This window comes from Lepus europaeus, chromosome 5 (genome assembly GCF_033115175.1).
Source record: "Lepus europaeus isolate LE1 chromosome 5, mLepTim1.pri, whole genome shotgun sequence".
Taxonomy (NCBI): domain Eukaryota; kingdom Metazoa; phylum Chordata; class Mammalia; order Lagomorpha; family Leporidae; genus Lepus; species Lepus europaeus.
Genome location: NC_084831.1, coordinates 69,600,594 through 69,623,452, shown reverse-complemented (window position 1 = coordinate 69,623,452; position 22,859 = coordinate 69,600,594). Strand labels below are relative to the sequence as shown.

The following is a 22,859-nucleotide window of genomic DNA, read 5'->3' as shown; positions in this document are numbered from 1 at the left end:
TGCTACAGTTGAAACTGTGCCAATCCAAAGCCAGGAGCCAGCTGCTTCTTCCTGGTCTCCCACGAGGGTGCAGGCGCCCAAGCACTTGGGCCATCCTCCACTGACTTCCTGGGCCACAGCAGAGAGCTGGACTGGAAGAGGAGCAATCGGGACTAGAACCCGGTGCCCATATGGGATGCTGGTGCCGCAGGCAGAAGATTAACCAAAGCGAGCCACAGCGCTGCACCACAAGCAGCTTTTTTAAATTACTGAGTAATATCCTTTGAGTTCTTTTTATGTGCTGCGTGTTGTACTGAATAGGTAACACTATCTAATTAAATCTTCCAAATAATCTATGAAGCAGATACTAGTACTCTGTACATATTAAGTAAGGAATTTGGCTCAAAAATAATTAAGTGAATTGCCCAAAACCACATCTGATGAATGGCAGATCTAAGATTCAAATCCAGGCTGTCTCCAAAGACAACACACACATTTTCCTCTCTGGTCCTATGCGTTTCTGAACATTTCTGGTCTTTTATGCCACTTCTGTGTCTCAATATAATGAGTTCATGAGTTCATTCATTTCCCTCTCCTTCCTTTTCTTCCTCTTCATTTCTGTATTAACGAAATTTACCAAACATGCTACACCAAGCTATCTTCTGAGTGTTAACAAAGCCTCCAAAGCTTATACAATCCTTGAGGGCAGCTTCTAATTTTTTTTCATTGCAATATTTTCTATTCCTGCCAAGACACAGGCATATATTAAAGAGTGAATAGTGGGTGATGTTTAGAACAAAACTCTTCTGTCTAGGAACAACATGGCATGCTTGAGGCTACAGCAGTGAATCTGGTCGCCACGGCACAGACACTGGGTAATGGAAACAAACAAGTTATGGTGAGCAAGAGGCAGGCATTGATTCACTTTGGGGAACTGGCTGTGAAGCAGCTAGAAGCACAAGCTGCTCATTTGCATGTTTAATCCTTCTTTGGTTTCACAACTGGACAGACTAAGGTGCAAAAACTTAAAAAGAGAAATTCAGTTCTGTGTGCTGGAGTTTACCAGGTGTGCCTTATGTTGTTGCATTTGTTTGTTGCTTAATTGACACCACATATAAGAAAATGATTCTCTCCTGCCCTTCCCCCCATTTTATAAACTGTGAAGTTGTGTGGTGTGCTTCTGTACTTCCATCTCAGACATGCAGTGTTTCATTTTGGAATGAATTTAACTGGTCTGGAATATTTAAAATACATTTAGCTGTTTGTAGAATTGAAAGGGAAGTTTGAGGAAATTCTTTTGTTCTATTCCTATTTGCAAACACATAGGCTGTTCACAACGATGAGTATCAGAAACCACATTTATCTTCAGTGTTTGCAAGTAATGGCTAACATCTTCCAGGACAAATGGAAAAATCAGAGACTAAAAGGAAAAAAATGCATTAAACACAGCTCTCTAAGATCCTTCTTAAGGTGTTGCTGCTTATTGCAAAATGAATTTGGACAACAACTTCATGAAACAAAGAAGCCCTAAATGACAATAGCAGCACTAAAGACGTAAAGTCTCTCTCTCTGTCCATAGTAACACTCTCACAGGAATACTTTTATTTGAGACTGTCATGTACGAGTTGTGAAATCAAGCTTTCTGCAAATGTGAGCTCTGAGAGACTTGAGAAATTTACAACCTTTTAACTACTGATTCAGTAGTGTACAAAGTAGACCTATTCTTAGTCTGTATAAACCAAACAAACTCTCAGCTGAGCAGGCATCTTCACAGGTTCATAGGATCTTTGGAGCTAACAGATCACTATTCTATTCCATGGTCAGTGATCATCATTATCTGTGCCAGTCTTAAGCTTTTAAGGACATGTGATGCCTGGCATGGTCAGGGATGATAATGCAATGTGTGTGTGTGTGTGTGTGTCTTATTTTCCAATCTCTATTTGACAAGAGTGCCAAGATGGGGCAGGTTTTGTGGAGCAGCTGTTCATCCCATTTGGGCACTGGTTCAAGTCATGGCTGCTCTCCTTCCAATCCAGCTCCCTGCTAATGTGCCTAGGAAAACAGCTGAATATGACCCAAGTGTTTGGGCCCCTGTCACCCATGTGGTAGACTGGGATAGAATTCCAGCATCCTGACTTTTGCCTAGCTCTGCCTGTTGCAGCTGTTTGGGGAGTGAACCAGAGATCTGTATACATTATACAGAGATCATATAGAAATCTGTAACTTTGCATTTCAAATTAATTAATTAATCTTTAAAAAATGAGTGTCAAGATAATTAAATAGGAGAGAAAATAGTCTTTTCAGCAATGATGCTAGGACAACTGGATATCCACAAGCAAGAGATAAAGCTGGACCTCTATGCCATATCATATATTCAATTAATTCAAGCTATTGGAAACCTAAATGTAATAGATAAAACTATAGAACTCTTAAAGAAAAATCTAGGAATAATTTTTAATGATCTTGGATTAAGTGATGATTTCTTTCTTTCTTTCTTTCTTTTTTTTTTTTTTTTTGACAGGCAGAGTGGATAGTGAGAGAGAGAGAGAGACAGAGAGGTCTTCCTTTTTGCCATTGGTTCACCCTCCAATGGCCGCTGCGGCCGACGCATCTCACTGATCCGATGGCAGGAGCCAGGTGCTTCTCCTGGTCTCCCATGCGGGTGCAGGGCCCAATGACTTGGGTAGTGATGATTTCTTAGATATGATGACAAAAGCACAGTGAGAAAAAAATCTATATAAATTAGTATCATAAAAATTAAAAATTGTTACTCTTTAATGGGTACTATCAAGTGACAAGCAATTCACAAAATGAGAGAAAGTAATGCAAATCCTATATTTCACATGAAAATTGTGCCCAGAATATGTATAGTCTACTTACAAACTCAAAAATAAATGACAAATAATCCATTTTTTAAAAATGGCAAAGGATCTGAACAGACATTTCTCCAGAAAAGGGATAAAAATGAAAAGTAAGCACATGCAAAGTTGCTCAATGTGGTTATTTGGTCAGAAGAATGCAAGTCAAAACTTCAATGAGATAGTGCTTCACACTCACTAGGGTGGCTAATATAAAAAAAAGAGAGATGCTAAGACACGTTGGCAAAGATGCAGATAAACTGGAGCAAACACTGCTGATGGGACTGTCAAATGGTCCAGCTACTTTGGAAAACCACCTGATGGGTTCACAAAGGTTTTAAGCATCAGATTACCACATGATCTAATGATTGCACTTCTAGGTATTTGCATAAGAGAAATGAAAACATGTGTTCCACACAAAAGTTGTAGTTCCACAAGAAGAAGTCTGCATAATGGACATTGTTTAAAATACACATGATGAATTATTACTACTTTTACATTTTAATTGGATATATGAGGATTTAGATAATCATTTGGAGAGTTGATATGATTTGCTGCAATCCTCTCTATATAATGTTCCATCTTCCCACTTGTGAATATCTTTAATTATGCTTAAATTGATATACATGATATGATCTCATCTATGAGAAAATGCACATAGAACAAATCAAAGTTTTTACAAGGACTATGCTGTGCATACTTTATAAAACTCCTGATGATTTTTATTTTATGTTTCTCCTTTTCTATGATTCTAAATTAATCATAATAACCAATTATTAATTTAAAAATGCTTTAAAAGTTGCCATTGATACAAGCACTCACATTACAGAATTTCTAAAAAAAGCCAGGTAAAATATTTTAAAATCTTTTGTTACTAAGTGAATTAACAATTAAGTCAGAGAAATTCAGAGATTCAATGATGAAGCTGGAGTATAAATGTACCTAAGGAGCAGGCACTGAAGACAGTTGTAGCTCTAAGGGTAATGGGCTGGTTCATAGCCTAGATTCTTGCATTCTAACAGAGGTGGTAGGAAAGAAGGCAGAGGCTTGAACCTAGGCAATGAGGAGAAATAAAAGGCCGTATCTGTGAAGAAAGAATAAACTAGAAAAAGAAAATCCAGCCTACTCAGGAAAGTCAAAGAAAATCCATTAGTTCTGTCCTCGGTTCTGAGCGAAGAGGTGAAAACCCTCTTCATCAAACTTGAGAATTTATAAAATTTATGTAGATTATTGCTCTACAGTCACACTACTGACATGTGAGCGGAAGGTCCAGGCTTATTTTAGAATAGCAGTTCTTAGTTGGTAGGGTCTCCAGGAGCTTGGTAAAAGCAAATGCAATCCTTCTTTGGAGAAACACATTTTCAACTTGGGCAACTGAAAATTCCCTAAGACACGGTTCAGTTGATCATGGAGTCATGATTAACATACAAATCCAAACAAACAATATACATAACGAAATAAATTCCTTTGAGTGAAATCAGCACAGAAGCAGAAAGCATCCTTGCAAAGATTTAAAATAATGGAGGTATCAGGTACAGAAAGAAAAATGCATATATGGAGTAAGACACCAAGAAAGAAAGACCATATGACTTCAAAAAAATTCTAGAAATGGTAATTGAATTATTAAAATAAAATACTTGGAAAAATACTTAGTAGATGAGTTAAATGACAGGTTAGACACAGGCTAGTAGAAAATTAATAAAAAAATAAAAATACATCTGGAAAAAAGAAACAACAGCAACAAAAACAGAAGAAATTGCCCAGAATGCAGCATAGTGAGATAAACAACATATTGTAAAGTGAATAGGCTATGGGAGCGATGATGTACTTAAAGAGTCCATAGTTTAGAATATCTAAAAATTAGTGAAAATTAGCCTGACAACAAACAACTCAATATGAACACCAACATGGAGAAAACACAAGAATTAGATTTCAAAATATTGACAAAGAAAATAATTGATGTGGAGAAAATATATTTTCAGATAAAATGAAAGAACTACATTAGTGGAATTTATAGAATTATATTTTGGGAAGAAGTATAACAGAGATCTAAGTTGCAAAAAAGAATTGTGAATGAATAAATTGGTAGCATGCAAGTAAATCTATATAAATACTGATTATTTGAAATGACAACAGTAATAATGTTAATATCTACTTTGTTCAGCTTAGTAAAAGTAACATACCACAATACAATGGGAGATAATATTAGTGTTTAGGTTGACTGGAGTGGAAGTGTTGAGGTCCTTGAATTATCTAGAAAATTAAATACATTAATTAATTAATTTATATGTGGAATAAAAAATTGAACTCAAGGAATCAGAGTAGAATGGTATTGACAAGAGACTAAGTGTAGGGGAAGAAGTGAGATGTTGGTCATAGGATACAAAATTTTTGTTAGACTGGGAGAAATAAATTCAAGAGACCTTTCACACAGCATGGTGACTGTAGTTAATAACAGCATAGTGTATACCTGGAAATGGCTAACGCAGTAGCTTTTAAGTATTCTCATCATAAAAAATAGTATGTAAGTTGTTCATATGTTAGTTAGCTTGATTTAGACATTCTACAATGTTATGCATTTATCAAAACATCATGTTGTATACAACAAATAGATTTTCATTGTCAAATAATTTAAAACTATATCAATTAATTTAAGAATTTTTAAGTATGCATGTTAAAATCTCAAGATTGGGGCTGGCGCTGTGGCATAGTGGGTAAAGCTGCCGCCTGCGGTGCCAGCATCCCATATGGGCACCAGTTCGAGACCCGGCTGTTCTACTTTTGATCCAGCTCTCTCCTGTGGCCTGGGAAAGCAGTGAAAGATGGCCCAGGTGCTTGGCCCCTGCACCCGTGTGGGAGACCCGGAAGAAGCTCCTGGCTCCTGGCTTCGGATCGGCACAGCTCCGGCTGTTGAGACCATCTGGGGAGTGAACCAGCGGAGGGAAGACCTCTCTCTCTCTCTCTCTCTCTCTCTGCTTCTCCTCTTTCTGTGTAACTCTGACTTTCAAGCAGAATAAATAAATCTTAAAAAAAAAAAAAGCCTCAAGATTGATGTTAAAAGAGTAGAAACAAAGAGTTTAATCTGTAGGCCATTATGACTCTAAAAATGAAATAAGAGAGAATAATAAAATTCAGAGAAAGGAGAAAAGCAGGCTGAAAACATAAGCAAAAACATATGGTGTAGGCATTTGGTCTAGTGGCTAAGATGCTGGTCAAGATGCTTGTACCCCATATCAGAGTACCTGAGTTTGATGTCCAGCTTTGGATTTTGATTTCAGCTTCTTGCGAATGCAAACCCTGGGAGGCAGTGGTAATGGCTCAAGTAGTTGTGCTCCTCCCACCCATGTGGGAGACCAGGGATTGAGTTCCAAGTTTTGAGATTTGGATCCCTGGTATTGACAGTTGGAGAGTGAACCAGCAGATGGGACCTCTCTCTTTTTCTGCTTCTCAAATAAATAAATAAATAAATTGTAAGGATATAATAGAAAGTGTCAAATATAAAACCAATATTTAAATAATAGAAAACTCCCAACATATCAGTAGTAAATGGTAAAAATTAAAATAAATGTATATGAAGTAAATATAACTCTTAAAAGACAATGATTGTAATTATAAATTAAGAGTAAATTCCAGCTATATACTATTTACATAGGAGACATACAGTATTAACTTTTACTATCAGACAAGAGTGGTCCCTGTCCTGAATCGTATGCTTCAGAATCTTGCTACTCAAAATACGGATCTTGGACCAATAATAGCAGTGGCATTACTCAGTTGCATTAGAAATGCTGACTTTGAGGCCCTGCCTAAGCCCAGAGATCCAGAGGCTGCATTTCATACGATCCTAGGTGACTCACACACGCATTAATGTTTGAGAAGCACTGAAATGGCATAGTCTATCACATACAAGCACACAAATTACATTAGAGACCACAGAGCACCTCTGTCATTCTGTCACAGCACCATCTATAACCTTAAGCAACCACCTTTGTGTCTAACACTGCTGCCACTCCAGAAAAAGTGCTTCTCCATATTACTTGCCCTATAGTCTTGAAACAAAAGGCCACTGTGCTCAAATGCCATGAAGATTTGTGTGTTGTACTGGCTTCTCAGGAGGAGCTAGTCATTGCCTTAGGGTGTATATGAGGGGCAGGGGAATAGAATGAGCGGAATTTGAGATTGGGATAAAATATAACCAATGAGAAGGAATCCTGGGGTTGGGAAGGAGCTGAAAATATAAATAGAAAAATAGGCAGTCTGCTTACATTTTTAAAAACTAGAAATAATTAAAGTGGGTAAACTTTTGTCAAGCATTACCCACAAAAAACATCCCAAACAGCATATTTCATATCTTTTATTTAACACAGATTTACTTACTTAATAATCACAATAAAATGAATAAGAGAATTTCTCTGATCAAATTCATAATCGGAATAGGTCAAATGAAATGTTTGAAATTTTAAAGTCTTCCCCAAATGAAGAAAAAAATCAGTGAATAAAACAACTAGAATGTATGAGGACTTCCATTTGTACTGCTGCCTCAGAGCCTGCAACTATTAGGGACCAGGCCAGGTACTCTGAAAGCCTGAAAATCATAGGATGGGAAGTTATAAAAGGCGAATGCTAACCAAAGGAAACCTTAATCACTATTTTAATAACAGTAAAGCAGACACAAAACAGACAAAATCTCATGCACATTTAAAAACATATAAAATGCTCACATTTGGATTTAAAAGAGAATGCAGGGGCAGCCAGTCAGTCTAGCTGGTAAGACACTTGTTTGGGACACCTACATTTCATATTGGAGTGCTAGGGTTTGGGCTCTGCCACCACTCCTTCTTGCTAATCTACCCTGGGAGGCAGCAGGTGATGGCTTCCGTAGATGGGTCTTTGCTACCCATGTGGAAGACCTGGATTCAGTTCCTAGCTCCTGGCTTTGATCTGGCCCAGTCCAGGCTGTTGTGGGCATTTGGGGAGTAAACCAGGGGATCGGAGATCTATCTGTCTCTGTCTATCTGTCTGTCTCTAAAGCAAACAATTAAAAACAATGTCTGTTTCTAAAACAAACAGTTAAAAATGTCTTTTTAAAAATAGAATGCAGTAATGCAAAAAGTATCAGAAATAAATCAAAATTATATCATTACATAAATGAAAGTATTAGGAGGATTATGGAAACATTTTTAATTTCCTATTTTCTATACTTTTCAAAATTTTTGACAAGAATACAATTAGTGCAATTAATTAATTTTTTAATTTCTATATTTACTTATGATTGTGTATTTAGGTGGGAGCAGCTGGATGCTGGGCAGCCTTGACAGGTATGGGAGCTGGAGAGTAAGATGCTGCCATGAGGTTGGGAAGGAAGGAGGTTCTTAAAAAAAGGAATGAGAGTACCATTGCTCATTACCACATTATTCTCAATAGCCAAAGGGTAGAAATTACCCAAGTGTCCATCAACAGATGCCTGGAAAAAGAGAGTGGCATATTCACACCATAGAATATCACTTATCCTTTGAAAGGTATGAAGTTCTGGTACATGCCACAACATGAATTAACCTTGAAATAATCATGCCAATTGAAATTAGACACAGATGACAAATACTGAATGATTTCACTCATGAAATATCTGCAATAGGCAAATTCATAGAGATAGAAAGTAGAACTGAAGTCACTGGGGACTAGGGGGAGAGAAGAATGGGGAGTAAATGTTTAATCATTAGAGAGTCTCTGGGGGTGATGAAAATTTTTGAAATAAATGGTGATGATGGCTGCACAACCATGAACATAGTTAATGCCACTGAATTGCCCACTCAATGACTAAAATGGCACATTTTATGTTATATATATATATATATATTTATGTTACCACTATAAAAACATTTCCAAAATAAATGGGAAAGATTCAGTGGTTCCTCTATTTAGAGTGCAAAGCAGAGCTCAGGCAGCAAAACAAAGGACTGATTTGATAAAGAGCTTGTTGGCAAAGATCTCTGGTGATCTCAAACTCATCTCTCCTTGGAAGCCACCAACCAAGACACATAAAACTATCCTCCCTGCCAGTTGGCTGTCATGGGAGAAGCAGGCCCCAGCATCACTCCTGACAGATTTATCCCATCCATGGACTGGAAGAATAACAAGGAGTTTTGAGGCCATGCCAAAATCAAGATATAACTGTGTAACAGTACATATTTGAAAAATGAAAGAAATAAAAACTAGCTCAAAGACCTTGTTTCGTGTGTGTGTGTGTGTGTGTGTATATATATATATATATATATATATATGTATACTGTGTGTATATATATATATATATATATATACTATCAAGAGGAACTGCAGTAGAAATCATAAGTTGGGCTAAATAATATAAAGGATTTAAAAGATTTTTGTAAAGCAACCAGTGTTGTGGCATAGTGGGTTAAGCTGCCACTTGCAATACTGGCATCTCATATTGGAGTACCTGTTCCATTCTTAGCTACTCCACTTCTGATTCAGCTCCTTGCTCATGCACCTAGGAAAGCAGGGGAGGATAGTGCAAGCACTTTGGTCCTTGCCACCCACACAGGAGATCCGGATGAAGTTCCTAACTCCTGACTTTGGCCTGGCCCAGCCCGAGCCTTTTTGGGGACTGTACCAATAGATGGACGAGCACTTTCTTTTCTCTGTCTCTCCCTCTCTGTCTGTCACTCTGCCTTTCAAATAAATAGATAAATTTTAAAAAAAATGTTTTATAAACATAGAAAATGAAAACAAAATACAGAAAAGTCTGCAAATTAATAAGAAATTGATGATTATAATTATTTGTGTTGTAGCAAACAGTGATGTGAAAATAGACCTGTGCTGTTTTTGGACATGTAATTAGATCTGCATTATTTGTCAACAGAGAAATAAGTCACAGAGTAGGAGCCCAGAAAATAAAGACAAATATGAGGGCCACTTTACTGACCATAAAGGTGAAGGTCACTTTCAACAGTGTGAAGTTATCATGACATCCCCAAAGTAGCTACTGATCAAGGGGAGAGAATTTAGTGAAAGTTGACAGGAAGGATTAAAGGATTACTGGGCGTGATTTATAAAATTTTAAAATTGCTGGAACAGGAGTGGGGATTGCTGCACTTTTTAAGACACCACTTGGGATCCTGTATCAGAGTGCCTGGGTTCGAGTCTTCGCTCTGCTCCCAATTCCAGCTGTCTGCTATTGCACACCCTGGGAGCCAGCATCTGCTGGCTCAAGTACTTGGGCCATGCAACCTTTTTGGGAGATCCAGATTCAGTTCTTTCTGCCTGGATTTGGCCTGACCCATTCCTGGCTGCTGTGGGCATTTGAGGAGTGAAACAGCAGATAAGAGGTCTCTGTCTGTCTCTCTCAAATAAACAAAAAAATAAAAATTGCTGTAACATATTTTGTAGCTGAGTAAATGGGTCAGAGGTCAAAGATGGGAGGGGGGATATATTGCCACAAGATAAATGTCTAGGAGCTTGTAAACAGCAGGGAAAGAAAGGAGTTTTTAAGCTCGTAGAGGGGTGTATGTACCTCCAGGATTAGTAAGTGGAGAATTTAGCATAAATGTCAAGATATATTTCTTAATATTCTCACTCTAATTGGAAAGTATTTTAGTTTTAAGTGATTAGACAAGATAAGTCTTTATAATTAGGGAGTAACGACAAGATGGCACCCTCCTTTTTACCACTGATCATATTGGTAAATCAGTGTACACACAGATCCCACAAATCCAGCATATACGAATAAAACAGTGAAAAGAAGCACATGAAAATATCATATATTCACATCATGACATGTATGAAAATATCTGTTAAAAATTCATTAACATATCAGCAACAGTAATGATGTCTTGGTGGAAGATTTCTGACTGCCAGCCTCCTTTTTTACCTTTTGTCATTTTGAGAAGACAATGAGTATATAAACATTTACAGCTTTGAAGGGGGTACTGCTTGTTTCTCAAGACTAGCATTCTGGCCCTCTCCTTCCTTATTCAACATACTACAGTGGGGATGGGATGAGTCAGAGGAAAAATTTCCCAGATAGAAGGAATTCCATATTCTTATATCTGGTCTACAGGCACAGTTTGCATGAGATTCTGCTGAGGTTTGGTGTTCACAGTTTGGTTCAAAACCTTTGAAGACGCATAAGGTAAAGTCTGGTCCCATTCTATCTTTCCAAGCTTCCAAAGGTTCAGATGCTCTGTGGGCCCATTAAGAATAGTCCTTTTCTTGGCAGATCAGTCAATACCAAGATTTATGACTCCCTAGAGGACCCTAGTCAGTGATCGCAGAAGGGCACTATGGTGTTCATTCCAGAGTAAAGGAAGCCCCCTTACTATTCTTCCCCAGCCATCCTAGGCAGAAAAACTTACTTTTAATTGATTCCTTTGTCCATTGGTATTCTGTTATTGAACAGCATATAAAATCATAATCAAATGTAATGATGTCAAAATAACAGTGAACCCTTTTTAAACACCTCAGAGCCCATGACAAGCTACCCTTAACTGGCCTTCTAGAATCCAATCAACACTTCATGTGTAAATTACCAGAAGGAGTCCCTCTGGAAACAGAGAAGAAGCACTTTGCCTTGTTTCTCACTCCAGTACTTCCTCTTAGTCTTAGGTCTAATTATGCTATGTTAACCTGTTATGGCTTGACTGCCTCCAAAACTCAGGGAATGCCAATATGACAGGATGAAGAGGTGGAGCCTCCTAGAGATGATTAGCCCAGGAGGGCTCCTTGCTGGTGTATGCAATGAGATGCCCTTAAAGAGGGGCTTGAGAGAGGGCACTTATTCTTGTCATTCTACCATCTGCCGCATGAGGACACATCCCCTCTGGAGGAGGCAGTTCTCAACAGACACCAAAGGCTGTGGCCTCCATCTTGCACTTCCTCCAGAACTGTGAGCAATAAATGTCTGTTCTTTGTAAAGCACTCAATCTGTGGAATTTTGTTATAGCAGCACCAAATGGACCAAGACAACCCTTTACCCCTTCAGGCTCATTCAGGCTGCACACCTTGCTTTCCATGACATCTTTCTCTGACTTTCATTTCTAAACATTTGGGTTAAAAACTCATCACATTTCAAACTGAGTCCCAAACCACACTCAGTTGTAATAATGGACATAATTCTTGCAGGGATTAGTGATGGCAAGTACTAAGGTAGAGCTTCATTCATGGTGGCAGGGGCATTGCTAATCGGAAACACACACAGGTGCCCACAAACCCGTTCCCAAGTGCTGGAATAAAAGCAGCACATTATCACTTCCTGCGCTCTAACTGTTCCAAACCTGTACATGTGGAATAAAGATTAAACGAACCAGCTTTACAATTTTCAGCACACAGTGGAAGCATATTCCATGTCAGCTAATGTGAGCAATGTGGATATATCCCTGACAGCAGCCTGGCAGGTGTGACATTGCCAAACAACTCCAGATATGGGCCCCATAAAGCTGGAGTTCATTCAGATGTACAGTATATGTTTTTGCTACCAATCAAAAGCTTTTGAATAAATTAGGATCCAGACTCCTTCTTGACAAATTTTACATTACTTTATGGCCAATTTCCTTCTGAGGCAACTGAAATGGAAACTTTACTGTCCTTAGAAGTTGTTACCAAACTTCAGTGATTTAAAAGAATGGTAATTGCTCTCTCTATAGCTACATGGGAAGTGAAAGGAGAGGAAGCCACTCTCTGTCCCATACTTCTACCTGGTAAGAAGGATTATGCAACAGTCTCCCTTGACAAGGTTATTCAAGAATAAAATCTGCTCCCCACCCCGCCCCTACTAGAATCATTGCATGATAAAGTCTCTGCCAACACACTTACTCCACATCCCTCTGGCTCGGCTGCAGGTGGAGGGTTTAATTCCTGTTTCTGCCAGTACACATCATGGAGTCCCCACAACAGCTTGCTTCAGCCCTAACCATAATGACACCGTTTCTTGTTTTGCTCAAGTCAGTATGTGGTATTAAGATGCACAGCGAGGTTCAAAATTAGACAAAGTTGAAGTGCCATCTGTGATCCTCCTCAGACTCCCTCCACCACTGATGGAGAGGCAATCTTGAACCTCAAACCTTCTGCTGTTGGAGAAGTTCCACTTAGCAGACACAGTGGGATGAGCAATGGCAGAAACTTAGAGTGGGCAGAAACCTTAGGTATCTTCATCTTTGGGACACTGAGACCACAGTGACGTTCTGCTGACTGGTCCCTCTGCAATAACCAAGGGCTACTACAACTGACCCCATCCCAAAGCCAGGGTTACCCTCTGAAACCCACAGCTGATGGAGTCACTCTGCTAATTTATCCTTAAGGCCACCTCCAGAGGTCTCAGGATAAGAGCCAACGTTGGCAGCATATAAATATTTTTATTCAAATCTGTACTGTAATTTTAATGACTCTTTTTTTCCTGCCTCTCCTAAAAGAGGTAGGTTTTATGGAGTCAGAGATCACACCTTATTCGTTGTTCATTGTCTCTTGGGTTCTGAACACAATGTCAGGAATATGGAAAGCACATAATTGCTACCTGATCATTGAGGGAATGAATGGATATCATTTAACTCCCTCTTCTAAGACTAACTTAGGCCTACAAGTTTTGTGCCTTGCTCAAGAGCTCACATCAAGTAAAAGGCTTGGGCAAGTACCCTTGCCTTCCATGATGCTATATGTTCTTCAAATATAGACCCTGGCACTATTATATACTAACATCTAGTCTCCCATTCTGGAATGGTCAGCACATGTTGATCTGTATTTAAATGAAAAGCAGAAAATAAACATGTGTGACAGCCATATGTGTGAAGTCCTTTTTCCTCTATTTATCATTTCTGGGCTTTTCTTGGTTACAATTAATAAGTCTACTGACCAGACGTGTTCAAATATCCTCCTAGTATATGTAATTACAACAGGATTTTGTTTAACTCTGATCAAAGATTTACTGGGCTTCAATGTGTATGAGAAACAATTTTAGGTTCTGGAGATATCCAGATGGACAAATTATGTTCTTAGCCTCCAGAAGGTAGTTTAGACATTGAGCATGAAGTTGAATAGTTGCAATATTATGTTATCAGAGGCATGTAAGATAAAAAAATAATTTAGCACTTCCCAAATATATATAATATTTCCTACACTGATTCTCATTTCCCTCTTCTGTCTAACACGTAGTAGGTTTCCAGCCTATACGTGATTGATAACTGATGCATGAATGGTATGAGAGAATGTCTGGTCTACTCTGCATGGCTATTGCTTCTGGAAAAATTTTAGAAAGGAACTGCTTGAGCTGGGTCTTGATGAATTAGTTCTCCACCTGGCAGAGAAAAGGAGAAAGGATACTCTTTGCTAAAAGAAAAGCAGAAAAGTAGACAACCAGCTGTGTTCTCAGGGTGTGTGGAGCCTGAGTTTAGGGGAGCTATGGGAGATAAGGTTGGGGATTTAGGCCACAATGACCCTGTATGACCTTGTGAGTTTTACAAGTAGTCAGAGCTTGATCTTCTAGGCTAAGGAAACATGCAAGGAACATTTGCAGATTTGTAAGTTAGAAATTTTAACAATACGTGTAGTTCAGCAGGTAGTGATGTCCCACATGTGCAATTAATTTCCAGAATATGCTTTCTTATAAAAAATTGTTTACCTCTGCATTTCAGTTTGCAGCATTGACTCAGACTCTGTGAGGTTCCCAGGAATTCCACAGACACTTCCGTAGCCATTAAGAGAGAACAGAATACAAGTTTTCTTTTCATATTGAGCTACCGTAACTATCCAGGTTAATTTCCCTACCAGAGGTGAAATGGTTTCTTATTTGTCTCAAGTAACTCTCCCCCAGAGCAAGTATTACCTCTGAGAATGTAGGGGGAGTCAGTGGTCTCTGCACGATGGCAGTTCTCCACACAGTTACTTAACTGCGTCTTCTGATGATGATTTCTTCCCCACTGTGGAGAAGGTAATTCAGCTAAATGAGTGGTCTGTTTGTGTCATTTCCTGCAAATAATTAAACATGGCCCTTTTTTGGGCTTGGTTTACTTTTTAAAGGCAAAATCAGATTGCTCCAATAGCACTAGTAACAGGTATTTTATGCAGCATTCACAGTACCCATTGCAAGTCAGTCGTGGGTGCAAGGCTGTCTTTAACTATCCAGAGGCATATTCTCACATTCATTTCAGAATAATAAGATGTTTAAATATTTATTTCTTTCCAACAACTGGGTAGGCCTGGGCTCATCATTTTAATAAATTCTATCCAAATAATGTTGAGTCACTGCTTAGAAGATATTGGCACCGACTTTCCTTTATGGTAATGATGTTCATGTCAGAGACCCACATTTTATCCCCAGCTCTGCGGCTAACCTGCGACCTTGGGCAAATCACATGACTACTCATGAATTCTTTTTGATGATTTTTAAGTTTTCCTTCTAGCTCTAAAATTCTGAGTATGTTTGAAGAGATCTGATTAGTACAAGAAGGTAGAAATGAATTAGTTACAGAACTACAAATTGTAGCAGGAGAAATTGGTATTTATGATGTGAAGCTTTTTTCAGTAACTCCATATGGTCAAAAACTCTTGAGGTAGGCTTATTTTAGAAGAAATTTAAAATTCTTATGTAGATATACTCTCTCATTCAATAAAAATGTATTGAAGATGCATTATATGCCAAGGATTATGTTAAAGGCTAGGAATACAAAGGCAAAAAGGGGAGGAAAAATTTATGACCTTCAAGAACTGATCATTTAGTGAAGAAATCAGCCAATGCTAGATAAGAAATAGCAATAAACAAGAATAGGTATTATCATGGGATCCTGGCTATGATGACCAAACATAAAGTTCAGGTCTAACAGGCCTACCACTCAGGGAAGATTTTCCTGATGTGATAAGCTGAGAATAAACATCCCTGTGATCTGTATTTGAAGATCATATTGAATACAGCATACAATAAAATATTTATTTGTCCTAGGTTCAGACTAAATAATTAGGAGCAAAAGAGCCTGTGAAGAAGACTCTGAGTAGATCTCATAAATGTCCCTACTCAAGTTTTTATCAGTCATTTGATCATAAATTCACTGATCCCAGTGAATTCTTCATTGGATCAACACTATTTACAAAATGATCATTCATGTCTTTCCATATTTAAAATCTTACATAGCTGATTAAACAATATAATATGTGAGTGGGAGGTTTTGAGCAATGATTTGATGATTAATGGTACATTTTAACTTTTTGAAGTCTTTCTCATTTTGAATCTCACTTTATCCCAGTATTTGCAGGACAGGAATTACGCACTGCCACCTCATCCTAGAGGTTATAGAAATTCATCTCTATAACAGATGTCATGTTTCCAGGACAGAGCCGATTGCAAATATTCTGTCTTGTGGCCAACACAATTATATTTGCATTCATCATGGCAGGAGCTATGAGATTTAGGTTGGATAAAGTGATCACCATATGTTATAGTGACAGTGGAACCAGGTTAGCCCCCTTCAAGAATCCAGAAGAGTGTATGTCATGCCAAAGGGAAATTACAAAGAAGCTTAATATTTTTAATTTAAAATCAATCACTTTGAAGTTGCTTAGATATCCAAACTTTTTACCCGTTATTCTTTGGATGCCACACACACATAAACACCTATATGAGGTTAATAAATAAGGGAATGTTGATTTGAAAGTTACAAACATATAAGGTATTGATAGTATTTAACTTACTTTATAGATGGAGAAAGATCAGAGATATTACCTCCTTTTAGTGTTAGTACCTTCATTTATTGCCTCCTGGTTTCATATTATTATTCAGTAGTTGCTTTATTAATTAACTTTCCTTGCTCCTTTGTCTTTTCTCTCCAGTTAGATCAAAGGTTCTTTGATGGTAAGGACTGTGTTATTCCTTCAGAATGCCCCATTTTCAAACTACTAGGCCTCCAGTGAGTTTTTACTAAGGGTTACAATTAGTTTCAAAATGTAGACATAAATTAACTACATAATTATATAAAGTGATAACTAAAAAATTTCAAATGTTGATTCTTAAACTTCAGTGCATATAATTAATTTTGAGAAGCTGTTGAAAGCTAGATTCTTAAATCTCATTCTCAAAGATTCTTATATTTTATATCATTTCCTCTTCTTCATCCCCAATACTATTACCTTTTTTGAAAAATAATTTTAGGAAAAATGAGACATACTAGGGACTTGGCACTGCAATGATGTTTCTTATAGAGAAAGAACTTGACACAAAGGGAAGCAGCTCTGTTCTTCCCTACTCCATCCTCATTTTCTTATTTGTTTCAGTAAATATTTATGGTGCATCTACCAGGTGACGGGCAGTTTTCCAGATCCTGGAGTTCCAATGGTGATGTACAAACACTTTGCTGTCACAAGGCTTATATTCTCATTGTGGGGAGGATACTCAATGGAGAAGTAAACTTTGAGATGATTTCTGATACTGTTAAGTATTCTAAGGAAAATAAAGCAGACTAGTGTGAAGAAGAGCAACTGTAGAGGAGGGAACTGTTTAAAGAGTGTGGTCCACAAGGGGATGACATGTGACCTGAGAACCAAATGACCAGAAGACACCAACAGAACAAAAGACCTTGGGGAACAGCTTTCAAGGAAAAGGAAAGAGCAAGTGCAAAGGTCCTGAGGCAGAATGAGGATCAGAAAAAAGTCATCAAGCTGGGAATTCAGAGTGAGCCAAGTTAAACTCTTCTATTAGGTACAGGAAGATGGACGTATCTTGAGATTACCCTTGTGGGAATCCACAGCAATGTTCCTGGATGTCATAGAAATATGAAATCTTCTATTAGAAGCAAATATATTACAGCAACTCCTCTCCTTGGGGGAAATAGTTCATTTCATGATTCCTTTTGGTTGATATTTAGTAGTAGTAGGATTCATCATCATTAGCAGATTATATCTTGTGCTACCCAAGTACTGAAAAATAGATCACTTGAATTTCCTTGATATCCAAATGATTTCTCATTTATTGGCTGACTCAAATATCATAAATAGGGTCTACTAAATGGTGTAAATGTGTATTTGAGAATTTGTATACTTTTCTAAAGAAAAAAAATATGACTACTTTTAAAATAAGTTCTTTGGTATATGTCTTTTTCTGGTTTGAGATGATTATTTAATTCTGGCATTAACATGTCTCATCACTTGACATCTACCAAAGATTAATACTAATACTACTACCATAAATGGTTCTGATCTGTCTGAATAGCTGAGTACCCAAGGAAGGAAAGGCTCAAGGACAAACATATTATTAGTATGTGGTTAAATCCATCACTGGGGACCACTTCTGAAGTGAAAAGATACCTGCTCAGCTACAGACCCCACTGACACTGCCCTTCCAGAAACTAATTCAGAAAAGAGAAGTGCAGGTTGACAGTAGGCCCTCTGCAATAAGGGCCTGTCCACTGTGAATGGGAATCAGCTCCCAGTCTGATTTCATAGGGTCTACCAGATGGCCAATGATTTTATCTACACAGGACAAATCTGGACTAGGAACTAAATCTGAGTCCATGTCCCCTTCCATTCTGCTGCAAGACATGGAGCATTCCTCTGATAGTTTCACGATTTAATGTGTGTGAGTATATACATGTGTTAGCTTGGTTAGACACTATGCTGTAGTTCTAAATGCAGAAGTTTCCCACACCATGAAAATTGGCTACTTCACTTGTATCTGGCTAACCTGGTCAAAAATCAACGGCTTCCGGAAATGGAGACCAGGGGAGTAATGGCAGAGTCCAGGCACACTAGCTGCAGTGACAAATACCCAAGATGCAAATGAGTTGGTGGAACGTTTGTGAGAAAATGTCTAGGGTAAGGTATTGGGGAAATAAAGGAAAAGACTATTAAAAAGAAAATGAAATGTTTTCATATCTCAAGAAACTCCACTGGAATTACAATTGCAGCTCACATTGTTTGTGAAAGAGGAAGTAGGGAATCTGACCGGGGAAAGTGATATTTTAAGCTTTAACACATACCGCTCATCACTGACTTGACTTGCAGCATATCTTTCAACAAAAGCGCACAGTGATTTAATCTCAACAATAATTCAGGCAGCAGCCATATGAGACAAGACTATCATTGCAGACAGGCTGTAATTTGTGAAATTCAGGTGCTGGGGATTAGGACCACCTGTTGAATTTAATCTTGGAGTTATAATGTTAATACCATCATGTAGCTGAACATAAACACTACATATTTATCAGTCTTTGGGACCTCCAGCTATGGTGATGTGAACATTTTCCAAAATAGTATCTATAACTCTCTCCAGGCTCAGTAAATCAACAGCAAATAAAAAGTCTGCTGGAATTCTGATTCAATATGCAGCAGCATATGGCTTGGTGGACATCACATTCAACATATCCTATAATTTTTCTGAGACCTCATGTGAAAGTGAAAAAATACGCAATCTGAGTATCATTGGCACTAGAATGAGAATAGAAAAGCTTTCATGTCTTACCATGCCTGGCAGCAACAGGAGGAAAATATCTCCAGCAGCATAACAAATGATTTCAACCTCTGCTTAAGAAGACTATAAGAAAATCTCAAACAAAACCTAATGGACAGCAACTTTTAGAGAGGACCCAAACAACATTTTACAGATGTACCTTCAGAAGTGGAACTCTTCCCCAGTGCCAAGCAGCTAAATCATAGTAGGAAACCAGTTGAGTGAATGTACTCTGAGCACAAAAGTTTACATATAGTTCAGTGGGACATTTGTGATAATCGCTACAGAGAAGGCATGGCTTAATATTTGCTTTTGTTCCTTTGCTTACAGTAGTTTTGTTGACTCCTTTGGGTATAGAATTTTGAGAGATACTGGCTTTCTATGAAGAATTTCATTGGGATTGATAATGATCCAGAAGGACCCTTCTGCCAAGAATTCCAAGGGCTTTCATACAATATTTGTCACTCACATAGCATTCCAGTCTATAAAGCCCTTTTACTAGATTGTTTTGATTTTCATGTAGAATTTCACATTAAAAGTATTATGAATCTCTTCCCCCAAGCACCTCAGCAAGTGTACATGTTGATACCCCTATTAAGCAAAGTTTTACAAGTAAAATGGCTCCCTAAGTTAGTCAATTCCACAATAGCCATGAAGAGCTCCCAAGTTCAACATATTCATCATACATTAGTTACACATAAACAGCACATCCATCCATTCCAGAAGCTGATGTCTACACTTTCCTAGAACTTCAGCCCTTATGGGTTGCTTGCACAGGCAGACACAAAGTACACAATCAGTCAACAACTAGGACAGAAAACTGAAACTGGCACTGTGAAACAGATGGTCCTCTGCTTTGGGGTTATAGCAGTCTATCACCCCCCTCTCATCTCCAACCCTCTCCCCCCATCCCATTTTCTTCCTAATGAACTTACTCCCTCTCATCTGCTCCCCTATGTTCTTCCAGAACAAGTTCCACCTTTTCCAAGAAACTTTCCTTGCTCCTTCCAGAAGACTAATCTTTCTTATCGCTGCACCCCTATAGTACAAAAAGCTTATACCCAGCATTTACTATGCATTTATATATCAGTGTACCCATCTATGTACATCTCATGTTAGTTGCTTGTTTCTCAGGCATTGAAAGGTCCCTAAAGGCTAGCTCCTGTCTTAATTCTTTTGTACCCTCCAAATCCCTAGCATTACGCATTGCTCCAGTGAGTGACAACATTTGATTGTCACTTTAAAAAAAAGTTTCCTTTTTTTGATGCCCACTAACAGTGATCTTTATGCACAAAGGAAGCAGCTGCTAAATATTACTTTGGTTCACAGTGATAGAATTTAGTAAAATAGCAAGTGGAATAATTGGGGGATTCCAGGACATCCTCTAGCTGTAGAGCAGATACAGAGTGGAATGGTGTTTTAATAAAAACATATTAGCAGCTTCAGATAATGAGGAATACATTTAAACTGAATTAAAATATCTTCAGGATCAGAAAACTTGATTAGGATTCTCCCAGAGGTTCCACACACTGAAATCAGAGATTTATTATTCCAGGGAAAGAAGGCTCAATTTTAAAAAATTCATCTTATTAATTATTAGCCAAGCCATGAAGCCACTTCCCGAAAGGCAGAGGAAAACAGGCTTTCAAGCCAGTGCAAGCTGTGTTTGTGCCTCAAGCCTTCTGCGGCCGCCTGGGCACCGCTCCCTGGGCCTGAGAAGGCGAGATCAGAGGAGCACCTGCGGTCCTCAGCAGCGGCCTGCCGCCGGCTGCCTCTCGCGATGGGAGTCCCGCTCGGGGTGGAGCCCCTGCCATCCCGGCTTCCTGAGACCAGGGCATGACTTGGTTGCCAGACCCGGAGCTTTCGCAACCGGACATACTCTGGCAGCTGCGATGCTGAGGATCAAGGGGTTCTAGATTCATGGTTGGTTCCCTTAGAGGAATTGGGTTTGGGATGCACGCATACCACGCCTATTCCTTGGAAAACTTTGCACCTTTCTCCAAATAGGAATCCAAAGCAGGTCGGAACTAGCCCACCCACCCCGAGGGTCCACTTCCCACTCCAGCCTCCGCGGGGCACCTACTCACTGTGCCTCCCAGCCCCGGGAAAGGGGGGAGGCTCAGGCGCGCGGGATCCCCAGGCTGAGTGGCACGCGGGCTGGTGGGCGAGCCGTCACCTTGTGGTCCGCCACGCCGAGGTATCCGTCCAGCGTTCGCGGTCCCGCGGGGGCCCCGGCGCCCGGCCGGGGGCTGCTCTCGGCCGCCGGCTGCGTGCTGCCGGTCTCAGGCGGCTGCTGCTGCTGCTGCTGCGGGGGCCGCTCCTTCAGGCCGCCGAGGCTGCTGTACACGAGCAACAAGCTGGTGCACATGGTGGTGAGCGCTAAACACACTGCCAGACCATGGCGCTGCGGGCGGGCGGGAGAGAGCAGAAGAGAGCTGCTGAGCGCCCGCCCGGAGGAGCGCGCCCGGCGAGGGGACCCCGGCGCGCCGCTCAGACTACCCGGAGGTCGGGGGTCCTGGGTGCCCGGGGCCCCGTCTTCCGCGCTCAGCCGAGGGGCAGAGGAGGTGCTGTCCCCGCGCCCGGAACGGGATGCTCCCGGCGCGTCTCCGCTCCTGGCCGCCGCCGCGCCCAGATCTCTCGGTAGAGGGCAGGTGGTGCGCGGCGCCGGTCTGCGGGAGGGAGGGCGCGCTGGAGGCCGGGGCAGGAGTGGGCTCGCACTTTGGGGAAGGAGGCCCTGTACCCCAACCTAGCTGCTGGCATCTTTAGCCTTGGCATCCCCTCTTTGGTGGACCCCCAATGGCTCTACCTTGGCGAGCCTTTGCAAGTTTTCCACCTGGCAAGGAAACCAAGAAAGTCTGCAAAGGTACCCCTTACCCTCCCCTCTTAGTTTTTGCCAGGCTGTTGCTTTGGGGCATCTCTCGTACCCGCGGCGTCCTGCAGGCTCCTCCACCACTCCTGCTGCTTTGAGGCCGCCCTTCGGACCTCTCGCGGGAGAGCCAGGAGCCCAGGCAACCCGAGTTCCCATCCCGGCTCTGGGATTCCCAGCCAGGCGCGGCCGCGGATCGGGAGGCGACGCGGAGCAGGTGGAAAGTTGTCCCTTTGTACCGGTCGACCTGGCGGTGCAGGGTTGGGCTCCCCCAAGGCTCCCCGGAGCTCCCCGGGGACGTTGAGCCCGTTGATCCCCGCCTCTGGTCAGTGGAGTTGCCACAACTGACTCACCATCAAGGTCTTCATTTTGGGCACCTATTTTGTGTGGAATCCTCAGGCACGCGCGTCCGGGGCCACTTTTTCTTGGAAGGTTTCCATGGTGGGTGATGGGGCGGAGGTGGCTCCGATTCTCGCCCGCGGCCGGCCGCTGCTGAGCGGGCGCGGGAGCGGCGGGACCCGGGGAGCGCCGCTGTTGCAGAGATTAGAGACAGAATTAAAACTGAACCGGACCCTCGTAGTCTCTCGGTGATCTACACAACTGCCGCCTGCCGCCGCCTGCTGGGTCCTAAAAACCTCTGCATCCCCCCTCCCTGCCCCCCAAATAATAATCCGTTCAGCAGACTGAAATTTCTGGGGCGAGAGAGTTAACTGTGCCA

The 22,859-nt window shown here is 40.5% G+C and overlaps 1 protein-coding gene across 1 annotated transcript in view; it reads right to left on the bottom strand.

Annotated features, from left to right (window-relative positions):
• The window catches only part of ST6GALNAC5 (ST6 N-acetylgalactosaminide alpha-2,6-sialyltransferase 5), a 186,021-nt gene extending 163,512 nt beyond the window's left edge, over window positions 1-22,509 (bottom strand). The window contains exons 1-2 of the mRNA XM_062193407.1: window positions 22,495-22,509; window positions 21,452-21,679 (exon numbers count right to left, since the gene is read on the bottom strand). Of these exons, the coding sequence (XP_062049391.1) occupies window positions 21,452-21,679; window positions 22,495-22,509 (243 nt within the window). The remainder of the gene's footprint in view (window positions 1-21,451; window positions 21,680-22,494) is intronic.
• Between the last annotated feature and the right edge of the window lie 350 nt (window positions 22,510-22,859).